Consider the following 17,725-nt stretch of genomic DNA (forward strand, 5'->3'; position numbering starts at 1 on the left):
GGGGGGCAACGATAGCAGTAAAAATAACGATGGTGACGGAGGGTTAAGTAAATGTCACTAAATCAAATACCAATAAATTTTGTGTTTTTTATGTATAATGATAAATATAATTAACATTTTGAACCCTGTCTTAGAAGGCATAATATGTATCGTTTTATTTTATTTAATACCTCGCAATTAATTTATTTTTATTTTCTTTAATTATATTTGTTATCAAACACATATCAACTTTTGCGAAAAGTTAGAATGTAATCATACATGAAGTAGATTTAACGGCTTAAGTTAATTTTTGAAGAAAGTTCAAATATTTTATTAAAGGTTTTGAAGTTTTGTTTATCAAAATGATTAAATACAGTTTTGTTAAAGAACATATAGATATTACAACATTGACATTACAAAATTATTATCACAATAATAATTTTCCCGCTTTTTGCCAACCCATTTTATTACCGTATATGGCCAAAATATAAAATATCATCCAACTTGGAACTTACTCTTTAATAATTTTTTCTTCTACATAATTTTTAGACTTTTAAATTTTTTCGGCATTCAAAAATTGTTTAAGTCATTCCTCCGCTACTTAACTTTTTGAAAATTAATTGCAGAAGTCATGCATTTGCATGATCGGAAAATCATTATTATTGGATCTTTTAGAATTACTCACGACAGGACTCATGCAAATATTGTGTACATAGTCTTAGTCTATGGATGCTATTTTATATGCGCTCATAATTTGTTGAGTCATACGTCGCTATAATTACACAATTAATTATTTCTTTGTGCAATTCATCTTAAGAGCGATAAGTATCGATCAAAGAACCATGGTTACTTTACAAGTAAACAAATAGCTTCTTCAATTTTATCTTTGTGTTGACACAGCATTTTCTCGCAGTTTTGAACTTAAATTCATCGAATGTAAAACAAAGACTTCTTGAGTTCCAAGACAGTTTACATTGTTATAAAGAAATTTATTTGATTACACTTGCAAAACAAGAGCAATTATACCTGCATTAATACAGTGTACGATTAATAATGTTTAAGCTGTAGATTATGATACATCAGTGATTGTGATTCTATCACAAATTTCTACTAATCATCTTCAGTTTAAAAATGCAAAAGCACGCCAAGAGCAAAATGTGGAAAAGATGGTTGTTATTCCACGCCACAGACTTTCAGTCCTTAATGTATCCCTGTTTCATCTTCTGCCGCATTCTCGGAACATTCCCATACAAGATTAACGCTTCGACTTTCGAGGCTTCAAAACCACGTTACGTTCTGTCAACCGTAATTACCTATGTCTGCTGTGTTTTGGACTTAGCCTTTGTTTATAAATTTGCCGTTTCTAAGAACATCAACTTTGGAGACGCAATAAGAGATTTTGAGGCTTCAAGTTTCTACGCGATCAACGTTTTCGTTTTGATTACCACGCATGCCTTGAGCGGTCCGCGAATGCGCTTACTACAGACCATTTCAGAAATCTCTTCGAAACTACCTTCGGAGTCATATCAAAAGTTATCCAGATTGATTCATGCTAAGGACGTATTGGGTACCATCTTAATAGTTGTGCATCTGTGCATATATTTTTCTAAAACAGCGATATTTACATTCACCTGGTCGAATGCTCTGATCGAACTATTCTTAATATACTTGGAAGTGCAGTTGTTTCAAATGGATATGTTGTACGTAAATTGTGTTTGTGTATTAAAAACTTGTTTTAAGAGAATCAATGACAATCTGACAAACGTGCAAAAGCTCGTAGTAAATGATATAAAGCTAAATATTCATAGCTTGATGTGGCAAAGAAATCAATTTTTGTTGTTAGAACTTAAAACCCTTCAGAAACAGCATTTGACAGTTAGTGAAACAGTGAACAAGCTGAATATAATATTTAGCCTGCAACTTCCTGCTACTGTAGTCATGGTCTTTTCTGAAATAACTTTTGAACTGTATATCTATGTAGTGCGTTGGCAAGATGGAGTGCTAATTACTTTAGATTGGCAGCTTTTTGATGTGCTTTCAACATCTATGGCGTATTATTCTCTGAAGATAACGCTACTTGTGTGGGCCTGCGAGACCGGCAAGAATCAAGCTAACGAAATCGGCACCACCATTCACGATGTACTTAATAGCACCAGAGATGAGCAAATCAAAGATGAGGTAGTAAAATTGTAATGTTGTTTATACATTTTTCTGAAAATATACTGCGTGCGAGTTTTTGAAACATTTTGTCTCCTAACATAATTACGTTTGCTAATTCTATTTTTCGTTCCTATATTTAATTATTTTGCTATTTGATATTGCAGTTACGGTTGTTTTCTTTGCAAGTAATGCATTGCAAAAATACATTTTTGACAAAAGGTCTCACTGTAGACACAACGCTTCTCACAGCAGTAAGTAATGAATTATTTGCTTTAGTTAATAAAATGCATATTGTTTATATATTTTACTATTGTTTTCAGATGGCGGGTACCATCGCTACATATATGTTAATTTTGATACAATTTTTGGTCACGTCACATTCTTGCGATTAAAAATCTGTAATTGTATATTACGTAAGTGATACAGTTATATGGAATGACATACAGAATAAAAGAAAATAATATTTTTACACTTATATATAGAAATGAATTTATACAATTATATAAAATCGTTCATGTATATGTTTATACTTTATGAAATACTTTATAAAATTTAAGGAGAAAAATAAAAATTAATGAGAAAGCATCTTTCATATGCCTTATACGGTTATATTAACATATATTACACATTATATATATTTTACAGAAGATATATAATGATATATACGTATAAATAATATAAAATATTTATATAGAAACAATTAAGAACAGTAGAACAAAGTAATATAATAAAGTCGTCAAATATCTCATATGCAGAATGTAAGTATAGATTTTGGAAATAATTAATTATTAGGAAATAAGTAATAATTATGAATTCAATTTTAAAAGTTAGCGATCCACAGGGATATTGCCGTCTCTTTTTTCACATGCATGATAAAATGAGTCTAATGACACATTCGTTTTTTATACAGAAAATGATAATTGCTCGAAGAATACCATGGTTACATCACGCCAAACAAAACATCTTTTTAATCTTGCGTTATTACTCGAGAAAGCAATTATTCGCAGTATTAAATTGAAATTTGACGGGTGCACATCGACGACGGAAAGTTCATATCAGTTTACGTGCATGGGGAGAGATAAAAGTACATATCAAAAAGATTACATCTAAAAAAAAAATTAATTCATATTTATAATATTCATATTAATGCCAAAGAGTATTAATAACATAATTAACAATTTATAGGTCGTTGTTTATGACTTATTCGGTTGTTTTCTCGTGACAAGCCACTGATCATGTTCAATTTGTCATCGGATTTCCAAGGAAGACCAAAAAACAAACAAAAAGAAAGAAGATGGCGACCATTCCACGCCAAGGACTTTCAATCTCTGATGTGTCCTTGTTTCATGTTCTTACGTATTCTTGGTATATTTCCGTACAAGATCAACGCTTCAACTTTCGAGGCTTCAAAACCGTACTATATTCTGTCGGCTGTTGTTACCTGCGTTTGTAGTATTTACGCACTAATAACACTGTTCGCTTCCTTATTTGGAATAATCAATGTATTGGATATATCTGGAAATCTTGCAATTCTGCAAGATGGCTGCGTCTTTGTGTTTGGCAGTTTCATAATGATCGCCACGTTTATTCTAAGTGGTTCGCGAATGCGCTTGCTCCAGACCATATTGAAAATTTCTTCAAGACTACCATCAGAATCTTATCAAAAGCTATCTAAACTGATCCATGCTAAGGATATCATCGGCTTTCTTTATCAAGTTATGGTTATGATTTTGATGTGCGCCTCCACATTGAATATTAATCTTCTGTTTAAATTATACATATATTTAGTGGTATCTCAGATGGATATGCTGTATATGAATTGCGTTTGTGTATTAAAGATTTGTTTTAAAAAAATCAACGATGATTTGATGTACATGCGAGAACTTATGACGTATGACGATGTACATAGCTCTAGACTGATCTATCACGAGCAAAGAAATCCATTTTTAATAATGGAGCTCAAGGCTATAGAGAAGGAACATCTAATGATCAGCGACACAGTACAAATGCTGAATATGATTTTTAGTTTGCAGCTTCTTGCTACAGTAGCCATGACTTTCTCCGATATCACGATAAATCTGTTTTACTACATAGTATTTATCCAGGACTATATGATATTGTTGAGTCGGGATGAACTATTAATACTTAGTGTGTATATTTTCTTATACATGGCGTACCACTTTAAAGGAATAGTATTAATAGTGTGGGCCTGTGAAACGGGCAATGGACAAGCTCTGCAAATCCGTACATCTATTCACGATGTATTTAACAACACCACTGATAAGCAAATAAAAAATGAGGTAATGTAATAAAAATTTAACTTAAATGTATATTTTTTAAATTGTGCTGTAATTCATACGTTAATATGATTTTTAATACGATAAATCTACGGACTCATGAATATTTTTTAATCCTATATTTAATGATCTCGCGATTGCAGTTACAAATATTTTCCTTGCAAACGCTTCATTGCGATAATACGTTTTCTGCTAAAGGTTTTACTGTGAACGCGAAACTTCTCGCTGTGGTAAGTGATTGGTCATATACTCTTACTATTTTATAAACATAATTTAATAATAAAATTAATAATTAAGAAAATGTACATTATGTTTAATTTCATGTTGCTTTTAGATAGTGGGTACTATCGCTACGTACGCATTAATATTGTACCAATTTTTGCATTTGCCGAATTCTTGCGAGAGGGAAACTACAAGTAATATTACAGAAGTAGTCTAATTAGAAAAAAATACATAATTAAATAAAGCGTTAATATCCAATTATAAATAAAAGTCGAACATTTTATTTGTTCAAATAGACTGTATATAATAAGTTGGTTGCTGAAAAAAATTGTTCTGTGTGTACACATTAAATATATTATACATTATAATTTTTCAACTATTGTTCTTTCTCATTAAAATTAAAATTAATTAAATATTAACCCTTAAATATTCACCCCCTTGGGTCTTTTTAGCACAAGCGAAATTTTGAGCTCATCAAATATCTTCGAAATAAAGAGAGGTCTGGCTCCCTTCCCTAAAAAAAACTTAGTAATGTTAGTAATGAGAACTTACTCGCCAAAAGACGCCAAGATCTGGCAGACTGGACAAAATAAACACAAGAGGGCAACGAAAGCAGTAAAAATAACAGTAGTGACGAAGAGTTAAGTAAATGTCACTAAATCAAATACCAATAAATTTTGTGTTTTTATCCTTGTGTTTTTTAAATCCTGTCTTGGAAGGCATAATATGTATTGCTTTGTTTTATTTAATACTTCGCATTTCATTTAGTTTTATTTTCTTTAACCATATTTGTTATCAAACACATATCAACTTTTGCGAAAAGTTAGAATGTAATTATACATAAAGTAGATTTAACAACTTAAATTAATTTTGAAGAAAGTTCAAATATTTTATTAAAGGTATATTTGCATTTAAAGTTTTGTTTATCAAAATGATTAAATGCAGTTTTGTTAAAGAACATATAGATATTACAACATTGATGTATTATCATAATAATAATTCTCCCGTTTTTCGTCAACCCATTACTGTATACGGCCAAAATACAAAATATCATCCAACTTGGAACTTACTCTTTAATAATTTTTTCTTCTACATAATTTTTAAACTTTTAAATTTTATAGGCATTCAAAAATTGTTTAAGTCATTCCTTCGCTACTTAACTTTTTGAAAATTAATTGCAGAAGTCATGCATTTGCATGATCGGAAAATCATTATTATTGGATCTTTTAGAATTATTCACGACAGGACTCATGCAAATATTGTGTATATAGTCTTAGTCTATGTATGCTATTTTATGTGCGCTCATAATTTGTTGAGTCATACATCGCTATAATTACACAATTAATTATTTCTTTGTGCAATTCATCTTAAGAGCGATAAGTATCGATCGAAAAACCATGGTTACTTTACAAGTAAACAAATAGCTTCTTCAATTTTATCTTTGTGTTGACACAGCATTTCCTCGCAGTTTTAAACTTAAATTCATCGAATGTAAAACAAAAACTTCTTGAGTTCCAAGACAGTTTACATTGTTATAAAGAAATTTATTTGATTACACTTGCAAAACAAAAGCAATTATACCTGCATTAATACAGTGTACCGATTAATAATGTTTAGGCTGTAGATTATGATACATCAGTGACTGTGATTCTATCACGAATTTCTACTAATCATGTTCAGTTTGAAAATGCAAAAGCACGCCAAGAGTAAAATGTGGAAAAGATGGTTGTTATTCCACGCCACAGACTTTCAGTCCTTAATGTATCCCTGTTTCATCTTCTGCCGCATTCTCGGAACATTCCCATACAAGATTAACGCTTCGACTTTCGAGGCTTCAAAACCACGTTACGTTCTGTCAACCGTAATTATCTGTGTCTGCTGTGTTTTGGACTTAGCCTTTGTTTATAATTTTGCCGTTTCTAAGAGCTTCAACTTTGGAGACGCAATAAGAAATTTTGAGGCTTCAAGTTTTTACGCGATCAACGTTTTCGTTTTGATTACCACGCATGCCTTGAGCGGTCCGCGAATGCGCTTACTACAGACCATTTCAGAAATCTCTTCGAAACTACCTTCGGAGTCGTATCAAAAGTTATCCAGATTGATTCATGCTAAGGACGTCTTGGGTACCATCTTAATAGTTGTGCAAGTGTGCATATATTTTTCTAAAACAGCGATATTTACATTCACCTGGTCGAATGCTCTGATCGTACTATTCTCAGTATACTTGGAAGTGCTGTTGTTTCAAATGGATACGTTGTACATAAATTGTATTTGTGTATTAAAAACTTGTTTTAAGAGAATCAATGACAATCTGACAAACGTGCAAAAGCTCGTAGTAAATGATATAAAGCTAAATACTCACAGCTTGATGTAGCAAAGAAATCAATTTTTGTTGTTAGAACTTAAAACCCTTCAGAAACAGCATTTGACAGTTAGTGAAACAGTGCACATGCTGAATATAATATTTAGCTTGCAACTTCTTGCTACTATAGTTGTGGCCTCTATTGAAATCACTTTTGAACTGTATATCTATGTAGTGCGCTGGCAAGATGGGGTATTTATTACTTTAGATTGGCATCTTATTGATGTGATTTTATCATCTATGGCGTTTTATTCTATGAGGATAATGCTACTTGTGTGGGCCTGCGAGACTGGCAAGAATCAAGCTAACGAAATCGGCACCACCATTCACGATGTACTTAATAGCACCAGAGATGAGCAAATCAAAGATGAGGTAGTAAAATTGTAATGTTGTTTATACATTTTTCTGAAAATATACTGCGTGCGGGTTTTTGAAACATTTTGTCCCCTAACATAATTACGTTTGCTAATTCTATTTTTTGTTTCTATATTTAATTATTTTGCTATTTGATATTGCAGTTGCGGTTGTTTTCTTTGCAAATAATGCATTGCAAAAATACATTTTTGACAAAAGGTCTCACTATAGACACAACGCTTCTCACAGCAGTAAGTAATAAATTATTTGTTTTAATTAATAAAATGCATATTGTTTATAGGTATATTTTACTATTGTTTTCAGATGGCGGGTACCATCGCTACATATATGTTAATTTTGATACAATTTTTGATCACGTCACATTCTTGCGATTAAAAATCTGTAATTGTATGTTACGTAAGTGATACAGTTATATGGAATGACATACAGAATAAAAGAAAAGAATATTTTTACACTTATATAAAATAATTTTATACAATTATATAAAATCGCTCATGTATATGTTTATACTTTATAAAATACTTTAAGAAATTTAAGGAGAAAAATAAAAATTAATGAGAAAGCATCTTTCATATGCCTTATACGGTTATATTAACATATATTACACATATTATACATATATATATTTTACAGAAGATATATAATGATATATACGTATAAATAATATAAAATATTTATATAGAAACAATTAAGAACAGTAGAACAAAGTGATATAATAAAGACGTCAAATATCTCATATGCAGAATGTAAGTATAGATTTTGGAAATAATTAATCATTAGGAAATAAGTAATAATTATGAATTCAATTTTAAAAGTTAGCGATCCACAGGGATATTGCCGTTTCCTTTTTCACATGCATGATTAAATAAGTCCAATGTCATTGGAAGTACACACATTCGTTTTTTATACAGAAAATGATAATTGCTCGAAGAATACCATGGTTACATCACGCCAAACAAAACATCTTTTTAATCTTGCGTTATTACTCGAGAAAGCAAATTCGCAGTATTAAATTGAAATTTGACGGGTGCACATCGACGACGGAAAGTTCATATCAGTTTACGTGCATGGAGAGATAAAAGTACATAACGAAAAGATTACTTCTAAAAAGAATAATTAATTCATATTTATAATATTCATATTAATGCCAAAGAGTATTAATAACATGATTAACAATTTATAGGTTGTTGTTTATGACTTATTCGGTTGTTTTCTCGTGACAAGCCAAGCCACTGATCATGTTCAATTTGTCATCGGATTTCCAAGGAAGACCAAAAAACAAACAAAAAGAAAGAAGGTGGCGACCATTCCACGCCAAGGACTTTCAATCTCTGATGTGTCCTTGTTTCATGTTCTTACGTATTCTGGGTATATTTCCGTACAAGATCAACGCTTCAACTTTTGAAGCTTCAAAACCGTACTATATTCTGTCGGCTGTTGTTACCTGCGTTTGTGGTATTTACGCTCTGATAACGCTGCTCAATTTTTCCTTACTTGGGAGAATCATTGTATTTGCTATATCAGAAAATCTTGCGATAGGCTGCGTCTTTGTGTTTGGCAGTTTCATAATGATCGTCACGTTTATTCTAAGTGGTCCGCGAATGCGCTTGCTCCAGACCATATTGAAAATTTCTTCAAGACTACCATCAGAATCTTATCAAAAGCTATCTAAACTGATCCATGCTAAGGATATCATCGGCTTTCTGTATCAAGTTATGGCTATAATTTTGATATGCGCTTCCACATTGAATATAAATCTCCTGTTTAAATTATACATATATTTAGTGGTATTTCAGATGGATATGCTGTATATGAATTGCGTTTGTATATTAAAGATTTGTTTTAAAAAAATCAACGATGATTTGATGCACATGCGAGAACTTATGACGTATGACAATCCACATAGTTCTAGATCAATTTATCACGAGCAGAGAAATCCATTTCTGATAATGGAGCTTAAGGCTATGAAAAAGGAACATCTAACGATCAGCGACACAGTACAAATGCTGAATAAGATTTTTAGTTTACAGCTTCTTGCTACAGTAGCTATGACTTTCTCAGATATCACAATCAATCTGTTTTACTACATAGTAACTATCCAGGACAATATGATAGTGTTGAGTCGGGATAATTTCTTAATATATAGTGTGTATTTTTTCTTATACATGACGTACCTCTTTAAAGGAATAGTATTAATAGTGTGGGCCTGCGAAACGGGCAATGAACAAGCTCTGCAAATCAGTACATCTATTCACGATGTATTTAACAACACCACTGATAAACAAATAAAAAATGAGGTAATGTAATAAAAATTTAACTTAAATGTATATTTGTTAAATTGTGCTGTAATTCGTACGTTAATATGATTTTTAATACAATAAATCTACGGGACTCATAAATATTTTTTAATCCTATAATTAATGATTTCGCGATTGCAGTTACAAATATTTTCCTTGCAAACGCTTCATTGCGATAATACGTTTTCTGCTAAAGGTTTTACTGTAAACGCGAAACTTCTCGTTGTGGTAAGTGATTGGTCATATACTCTTACTATTTTATAATCAGAATTTAATAATAAAATTAATAATTAAGAAAATGTACATTATATGTTTAATTTCATGTTGCTTTTAGATAGTGGGTACTATCGCTACGTACGCATTAATATTGTACCAATTTTTGCATTTGCCGAATTCTTGCGAGAGGGAAACTACAAGTAATATTACAGAAGTAGTCTAATTAGAAAAAAATACATAATTAAATAAAGCGTTAATATCCAATTATAAATAAAAGTCGAACATTTTATTTGTTCAAATAGACTGTATAATAAGTTGATTTCCGAAAAAAGTTGTTCTGTACACATTAAATATATTATACATTGTAATTTTTCAACTATTGTTTTTTCTCATTAAAATATAAATTAATTAAATATTAACCCTCCGTCACCCCCTTGGGTCTTTTTAGGCACAAGCGAAATTTTGAGCTCATCAAATATCTCCGAAATAAAAAGAGGTCTGGCTCCCCTCCCTAAAAAAAGTTATTAGTAATGATAACTTACTCGCCAAGGGACGCCAAGATCTGACAGGCTGGACAAAATGGACACAGGGGGGCAACGAAGGCAGTAAAAATAACGGTGGTGACGGAGGGTTAAGTAAATGTTACTAAATCAAATACCAATAAATTCTGTGTTTTTTATGTATAAAGATAAATATAATTAACATTTTAAATCCTGTCTTGGAAGACATAATATGTATTGCTTTATTTTATTTAATACCTCGCAATTAATTTAGTTTTATTTTCTTTAATTATATTTGTTATCAAACACATAAGTATCAACTTTTGCGAAAAGTTAGAATGTAATCATACATGAAGTAGATTTTGACGACTTAAATTAATTTTTAAAAAAAGTTCAAATATTTTATTAAAGATACATTTGCATTTAAAGTTTTGTTTATCAAAATAATTAAATACAGTTTTGTTAAAGAACATATAGATATTACAACATTGACGTATTATCACAATAATAATTTTCCCGTTTTTCAACCCATTCCATTACTGTATATGGCCAAAATATTATCCAACTTGGAACTTACTCTTTAATAAATTTTTCTTCTACGTAATTTTTAGACTTTTAAATTTTTTCGGCATTCAAAAATTGTTTAAGTCATTCCTCCGCTACTTGACTTTTTGAAAATTAATTGCAGAAGTCATGCATTCACATGATCGAACAATCATTATTATTGGATCTTTTAGAATTACTCGTGACAGAACTCATGCAAATATTGACAATATTGTGTATATAGTCTATACATGCTATTTGATGTGCGCTCACAATTTGTTGAGTCATATGTCGCTATAATTAACGAATAAATTATTTCTTTGTGCAATTCATCCTAAGAGCGATAAGTATCAATCGAAGAACCATGGTTACTTCACAAGTAACAAATAGCTTCTTCAATTTTATCTTTGACACAGCATTTCCTCGCAGTTTTGAACTTAAATTCATCGAGTGTAAAACAAAGACTTCTTGAGTTCCAAGACAGTTTACATTGTGATGAAGAAATTTATTTGACTATACTTGCAAGACAAGAGTGATTATACCTGCATTAATACAGTGTATCGATTAATAATGTTTAGGCTGTAGATTGGGATACAGTGACTGTGATTCTACCACGAATTTCTAATAATCATGTTCAGTCTGAAAATCCAAAAGCACGCCAAGAGTAAAATGTGGAAAAAATGGTGGCTGTTCCACGTTACGGATTTTCAATCCTTAATGTATTTCTGTTTCATCTTTTGCCGCATTCTCGGAGCATTCCCATACAAGATCAACGCTTCGACTTTCGAGATTTCAAAATCACGTTACATTTTGTCGACCGTAATTACCTGTGTCTGCTGTGTTTTAGACTTGGCACTTATTTATAATATTACCATTTCTAAGAGCTTTGGAGACACAGATAGAATTTTGGTTTAAGTTACTTCACGATCAACGGTTTCGTTGTAATTACCACGTATGCCTTGAGCGGTCCGCGAATGCGTTTGCTACAGACCATTTCAAAAATCTCTTCGAAATTGTCTTCGGAGTCGTATCAAAGTTATCCAGATTGATTCATGTCAAGGACATCTTTAGTATTATCTTCTTATTCGTGCATCTGTGCATATATTTTTCTAAAACACAGACATTTACATTGACCTGGTTGAATTTCCTGTTTGTACTAGTCTGTCTGTACTTGGATGTGCTGAAATTTCAAATGAATATGTTGTACATGAATTGTGTTTGTGTATTAAACACCTGTTTCAAGAGAATCAATGACGATCTGACGGACATGCAAAAGCTCATGGTAAACGACACAAAGCTAAATGTTCACAGGTTGATGTGGCAAAGAAATCAATTTTTGTTGCTAGAACTTAAAACCCTTCAGAAACAGCATTTGACAGTCAGTGAAACAGTGCACATGCTGAATATAATTTTTAGCCTGCAACTTCTCGCTACTATAGTTTTGGCCTCTATTGAAATCACTTTTGAACTGTACTTCTATGTAGTGCGCTGGCAAGATAGGGTATTTATTACTTTAGATTGGAAACTTCTTGATGTAATTTTAACATCTATGGCGTTTTACTCTATGAGGATAATGCTACTTGTGTGGGCCTGCGAGACCGGCAAGAATCAAGCTAACGAAATCGGCACCACCATTCACGATGTACTTAATAGCACCAGAGATGAGCAAATCAAAGATGAGGTAGTAATATTGTAATGTTGTTTATACATTTTTCTGAAAATATACTGCATACGGGTTTTTGAAACATTTAATCTCCTAATATTACGTTTGTCTAATAATTATATGTTTGCCAATTCCATTTTTCGTTCCTGTATTTAATTATTTTGCGATTTGTTATTGCAGTTACGGTTGTTTTCTTTGCAAATAATGCATTGCAAGAATACATTTTTGACGAAAGGTCTCACTATGGATGCAACGCTTCTCACAGCAGTAAGTAATCAATTATTTTAATTAATAAAATGCATATTGTTTATATTTTTTTTACTATTGTTTTCAGCTGGTGGCTAGCATAGCCACATATATGTTTATTTTGATACAATTTTTGATCGCGTCACATTCTTGTGATTAAAGTCTGCAATCTATATTACATAAGTAGTACAGTTATATTATATAATAACATACAAAATAAAAAAAGAATATTTTTGCACTTATATATATAGAAATGAATTTATTAGAATTATATAAAATCGTTCGTGTGTATATGTTTACACTTTAAGTTTAATTTAATATATTTCAACAATTATGTGAAATTTGATCAGGTAAATTAAGAGTCACGATAACTTAACAAAATTTTGGACAAAGAATAAATGGTTAACAATAATACATTCTTATATATACATATATCGATATTTATATTAAAATATATTAATATTAAAGAAATTATCTTATCAAGTGCATAAAAGCAAATATATTAATTCTCGTAATTGCAGTACTATACGGCCTGCACGTGCAAACAGAGAGAATTGAACAGTCATTATTTATTGATTTCTTAAAGTTGTTGATTCATGCAGATACTGCAGAGTCTATACTTCCTATTTCATGTGTGTGTGAGTGTGCACACAAAATTTGTTGAGTCATATATTACAACAATTAGACATCACTCCTTTGGGCAATCCATCTCAAGAGTAAGAAGTGTTGATCAAGAAAAGCCATGGTCACGTAACGAGTAACAAATGACTTCTTCAGTCTTATATTTTTGCTCGACGTGGCATTTGCTCGCAGTTTTAGAATTAAACTCATCGAGTGTAGATAGGACGTAAAATTCATATCAGTTTACACATCAGTTGTTATGAAGAGACGGATTTGAAAATTACGTTTATAAAAGAAACTCTTGTAATCATACCTCTATTAGTGCTGAAGTGTACTGATTAATAACATCTAGGCAATAGATTATAATAGACAGATTGTTGTTCTCCCATAAAATCTACTAATCGTGTTCAGTTGAAGAATACAAGGATACGCGGGATTTTTGAGATCCAAGAAATGTGGAAAAGATGGTGGCTCTTCCACGCCACGGATTTTCAATCTTTAATGTATCCCTGTTTCAACTTTTGTTGCATTCTCGGGATATTACCATACAAAATCAATGTTTCAACCTTCGAGGCTTCAAGACCGCGCTACATCTTGTCGGCTGTGATTACCTGTGTTTGCGGTATTTTTGACCTGTTTCTTATTTATGGTCTTATTTCTGAAATCAACTTGGGAAGCGTGCACAGAACTCTTGAGGTTACCAGTTACTATACGTTCAGCGGTTTCATAATGATTATCACGCACATCTTGAACGGTCCACGAATGCGCTTGTTACAGACTATTTTGGAGGTCTCTTCGAAACTACCTCCGGAATCATATCAAAAGCTATCTAGATGGATTCATGTCAAGGACATATTTGGTACTATCTTCTTAGTCGTGCAATTGTGCATTTATTTTTTTACAAAGCTACTGTTTGAAGTAAACTATTTGACTATCCTGACTGTAATGTTCACTATATATTTGAATCTGCTAGAGTTTCATATAAATATGATGTATATGAATTGCGTATGCGTATTAAAGGCCTGCTTCAAGAAAATCAACGAGAATTTGCAACGTATGCAAAAGTTCATAGTAATTGACATAAAGCCGTGTGTATCTAGATTGGTTTGCCGCATGCCGAGAAATCAATTTTTGCTGATAGAACTCAAAATCCTGAAGAAGCAACATCTGATGGTCAGCGATGCAATGAAAATGTTGAACATAATCTTCAGTCTGCAACTTCTTGCTACTATAGCCATGATCTTTTCTAATGGCACTTTTGAAATATACTTCTATGTAGTGCGTTGGCAAGATGGATTACGCTTTAATTTTGATTGGCGCTTTTTTAATGTGGTTTTTATATCAATAATATTTTACTTTATAAAAATAACACTACTTGTGTGGGCCTGTGAGACCAGCAAGAATCAGGCCCAAGAACTCAGCACCAGTATTCACGATGTTCTCAATAGCACCAGTGATGAGCAGATCAAAGACGAGGTAATAAAGACACAATCTATATTTTGTCTGAAAATGTACTGTATACGCTAACGCAATATTTAAAAACATCAAATCTTCATGTAATTGCGTTTTTCAATTCAATTTCTTTTCTTACATTGAATTATTTTGTAATCTGATGTTGCAGTTGCGGCTGTTTTCTTTACAAATATTGCATCGGGAAAATACATTTTCGGGGAAAGGTTTCACTATGGATGCGACGCTCCTCACAACAGTAAGTACACGATTTGCTTTAATTAAAAAAAATTTACTTTAATTAATAAAATGCATTTTGTTTATATTCTTTATTTTGTTTTTAGATTGTTGGCAATATCACAACGTACATGTTAATTCTAATACAATTTTTGATCGCGTCACATTCTTGCGACAAAAAATCTGGAAGCAACGTTACAAATAATTCAGTCAGTTTTATAAAAGAAGATACATAATCAAACAAAAAGAGATAATTTTATTATACTTATATAAAATTACAGTCGTATACATACATATATGTAAACATATATAGGAATAAAACTTTCGACTATAATACTTAATAAATTTTTTAGAGTTACTGATTCATATGGATATTACACAGCTTATTGTACAAAAGTCTATTTTATGTATCTATACTTTCTATACACACATATTTATTAAGTCGTTATAACGTTACAACAATTTCATATATGTAATCCATCCCAAGAATAATAAGTGCTTGATCGAAGAATACCATGGTTACTTCACGTCTAACAAACGGCTCTTTCAGCTTTGCCTGTCAGTATCTGCTGCTAGTTTTAAATTGAAACTCATCGAGTGCATATAGAACAAAGAGTCCACGTCACAGTTAATACACTTGTTACAAAAAGACACTTATTATAAATTACAATTAGAAAGAAACCAATTACATCTATATTAATACAGTGTATTAATTATAATATTCAGGCAGCAAATTACGATATAGATTGTTACTATCTCGTAAATTTCTGCTAATTATGTTCAATTGGAAAAACCAAAGACACGTCAAAAATAAAATGCGGAAAAGATGGCTGTTCCACGCTACGGATTTTCAATCATTAATGTATCTTTGCTTCAACTTTTGTCGCATTCTCGGAATATTTCCGTATAAGATCAATGCTTCGACTTTCGAGGTTTCAAAACCGCTTTATATCCTGTCGACCGTGATTATCTGCGTTTACTGTGTCTTCTACTTGGTATTCGTTCACGGTATTATTATTCTTGAAGCAACCGATGGAGATGTAACCGGGTATCTTCATATTGTTTGTTATTTTACGTTAAACGGATTGATAGTGATCATCACGCACATCTTGAGCATTCCACGAATGCACTTGCTGCAGACTATTTTAAAGATCTCTTCAAAACTATCCTTGGAATCACATCAGAAGTTATCCAGATTGATCCACGTCAAAGACATCTTGAGTATCATCTTGCTAATCGTGCATGGATATATGTCTTTGGTTACAAATATAAGACTAAACATTTTTGAACGGAATTATTTAAATGTTCTATACATGGTATTTGGGATATATGTGGAACTGCCAGTGGTTCAGATAAATATGTTATATATAAATTGTGTTTGTATATTAAAGGCGTGTTTCAAAAGAATCAACGATGATCTAATGCATATGAAAAAACTTATAAACAATATGAAGCCATCTATTCCCAGCTTAATTTGCCATATGCAGAGAAATAAATTTCTTCTGATAGGACTTAAGACTTTGATGGAACAACATCTGGTGATTAGCAGAACAGTGCACACGTTGAACATAATCTTCAGTTTGCAACTTCTTGCTACTGTAATCGAGTCTTTTTCTGAAATCACTTTTCAATTGTACTTCTATTTAGTGCGCTGGCAAGATGGATTACTCATCACTTTTGATTGGCAATTTTTTGATTTGTTCTTAGTAGTCATAGTGCATAATATTATAAAAATAACGCTACTTGTATGGGCTTGCGAAACTGGCAAAAATCAAGCCCGGAAGATTAGCACTACCATTTATGACGTAGTTAATAGCACAAGAAATGAGCCAATTAAAGACGAGGTAATCTTTTTAAAAATGTATTGTGCGCTAACGCAATTTTTTAAAACATTCAGATTATTAAAATATAGTTGCGTTTATTAATATTATGTTTTTCGTTCCTGCATTTAATCATTTCTCGATCTCATGTTGCAGTTACAGCTGTTTTCTTTGCAAATACTGCATTGCAAAAATACATTTTCAGCGAAAGGTCTCACTGTGGACGCGGCGCTCCTCACAGCAGTATGTAATTAATTATTTGTTTTAATTAATAAAACATCGATATTATTTGTATTTCTCTTATTATTTTCAGATTGCGGGTAGTATCACGACATACATGTTAATTTTGATACAATTTTTTATTATGACACATTCTTGCGATGACAAATCTGTAATTAATGTTACATAAGTAGTTCGAGAGAGAAAGAGAGAGAGAGAGATTGTATAACAAAAGTTATATAAAGAAAGATATATTAATTCAAAAAAGGGAAATGACTTTTTCTATATTTATATAGAATCGCTTTTATATTATATATATGTATAAATGTGTTAAAACATAATCTTTTTCTATGTTTGCGTTATTAATAAGTAGCAAATATATTTTTAATAATTTTCTTATTTACATATATGGCGTATGTAAATTGTAATATTTCTAAAAAAGATATTGTTTTAAATAGCTTATAAAATATAATTTTCTGAACTGCTCTTGCATGAAAATTAATAAAATTATTGGCTGTA

General features: G+C 31.4%; 4 protein-coding genes and 1 long non-coding RNA gene across 6 annotated transcripts; all 5 read left to right on the forward strand.

Annotated features, from left to right (window-relative positions):
* The first annotated feature begins 547 nt into the window (after window positions 1–547).
* On the forward strand, window positions 548–2,531 carry LOC139815444 (uncharacterized). The gene is made up of 3 exons (XM_071782374.1): window positions 548–2,157; window positions 2,304–2,390; window positions 2,460–2,531. The coding sequence occupies exons 1-3, from the start codon at window positions 1,111–1,113 to the stop codon at window positions 2,529–2,531; spliced, it is 1,206 nt and encodes a 401-aa protein (XP_071638475.1). The 5' UTR covers window positions 548–1,110.
* Window positions 2,532–3,055: 524 nt separating this feature from the next.
* Window positions 3,056–4,898, forward strand: LOC139815084 (uncharacterized). Its single transcript, XM_071781715.1, has 4 exons — window positions 3,056–3,223; window positions 3,325–4,439; window positions 4,580–4,666; window positions 4,771–4,898. The coding sequence occupies exons 2-4, from the start codon at window positions 3,375–3,377 to the stop codon at window positions 4,873–4,875; spliced, it is 1,257 nt and encodes a 418-aa protein (XP_071637816.1). The 5' UTR covers window positions 3,056–3,223; window positions 3,325–3,374; the 3' UTR covers window positions 4,876–4,898.
* A 955-nt stretch (window positions 4,899–5,853) lies between these two features.
* Window positions 5,854–7,834, forward strand: LOC139815159 (uncharacterized). Its single transcript, XR_011732678.1, has 3 exons — window positions 5,854–7,392; window positions 7,539–7,625; window positions 7,699–7,834. It is a non-coding gene; the product is annotated as an uncharacterized lncRNA (long non-coding RNA).
* Window positions 7,835–8,320: 486 nt separating this feature from the next.
* Window positions 8,321–13,047, forward strand: LOC139815060 (uncharacterized). Its single transcript, XM_071781664.1, has 6 exons — window positions 8,321–8,476; window positions 8,579–9,692; window positions 9,834–9,920; window positions 10,027–10,108; window positions 12,469–12,632; window positions 12,795–13,047. The coding sequence occupies exons 2-6, from the start codon at window positions 8,634–8,636 to the stop codon at window positions 12,900–12,902; spliced, it is 1,500 nt and encodes a 499-aa protein (XP_071637765.1). The 5' UTR covers window positions 8,321–8,476; window positions 8,579–8,633; the 3' UTR covers window positions 12,903–13,047.
* Window positions 13,048–13,215: 168 nt separating this feature from the next.
* LOC139814618 (uncharacterized) lies at window positions 13,216–17,614 on the forward strand. 2 transcript variants are annotated; one of them, XR_011732495.1, is made up of 5 exons: window positions 13,216–14,957; window positions 15,103–15,189; window positions 15,275–17,011; window positions 17,144–17,230; window positions 17,301–17,614. XR_011732495.1 is itself a non-coding variant. In XM_071781026.1 (3 exons), exons 1-3 carry the CDS (start codon window positions 13,935–13,937, stop codon window positions 15,401–15,403), a joined length of 1,239 nt encoding a protein of 412 aa, XP_071637127.1. In that variant the 5' UTR covers window positions 13,216–13,934; the 3' UTR covers window positions 15,404–17,614. The 2 variants fall into 2 exon arrangements, 1 of the variants encoding a protein (XP_071637127.1); XM_071781026.1 differs by having other exon boundaries at window positions 15,275–17,614.
* The last annotated feature ends 111 nt before the right edge of the window (window positions 17,615–17,725 follow it).

The sequence above is a fragment of the Temnothorax longispinosus genome, chromosome 6 (genome assembly GCF_030848805.1).
Source record: "Temnothorax longispinosus isolate EJ_2023e chromosome 6, Tlon_JGU_v1, whole genome shotgun sequence".
NCBI lineage: Eukaryota > Metazoa > Arthropoda > Insecta > Hymenoptera > Formicidae > Temnothorax > Temnothorax longispinosus.

Coding starts and splice junctions, on each gene's coding strand:
- LOC139815084 (XM_071781715.1), top strand. CDS start 3,375: ATGTTCAATTTGTCATCGGATTTCCAAGGAAGACCAAAAAACAAACAA. Junction 4,440..4,579: donor ATAAGCAAATAAAAAATGAG/GTAATGTAATAA, acceptor TCGCGATTGCAG/TTACAAATATTTTCCTTGCA. Junction 4,667..4,770: donor ACGCGAAACTTCTCGCTGTG/GTAAGTGATTGG, acceptor TGTTGCTTTTAG/ATAGTGGGTACTATCGCTAC.
- LOC139815444 (XM_071782374.1), top strand. CDS start 1,111: ATGCAAAAGCACGCCAAGAGCAAAATGTGGAAAAGATGGTTGTTATTC. Junction 2,158..2,303: donor ATGAGCAAATCAAAGATGAG/GTAGTAAAATTG, acceptor TTGATATTGCAG/TTACGGTTGTTTTCTTTGCA. Junction 2,391..2,459: donor ACACAACGCTTCTCACAGCA/GTAAGTAATGAA, acceptor TATTGTTTTCAG/ATGGCGGGTACCATCGCTAC.
- LOC139815060 (XM_071781664.1), top strand. CDS start 8,634: ATGTTCAATTTGTCATCGGATTTCCAAGGAAGACCAAAAAACAAACAA. Junction 9,693..9,833: donor ATAAACAAATAAAAAATGAG/GTAATGTAATAA, acceptor TCGCGATTGCAG/TTACAAATATTTTCCTTGCA. Junction 12,633..12,794: donor ATGAGCAAATCAAAGATGAG/GTAGTAATATTG, acceptor TTGTTATTGCAG/TTACGGTTGTTTTCTTTGCA.
- LOC139814618 (XM_071781026.1), top strand. CDS start 13,935: ATGTGGAAAAGATGGTGGCTCTTCCACGCCACGGATTTTCAATCTTTA. Junction 14,958..15,102: donor ATGAGCAGATCAAAGACGAG/GTAATAAAGACA, acceptor CTGATGTTGCAG/TTGCGGCTGTTTTCTTTACA. Junction 15,190..15,274: donor ATGCGACGCTCCTCACAACA/GTAAGTACACGA, acceptor TTTTGTTTTTAG/ATTGTTGGCAATATCACAAC.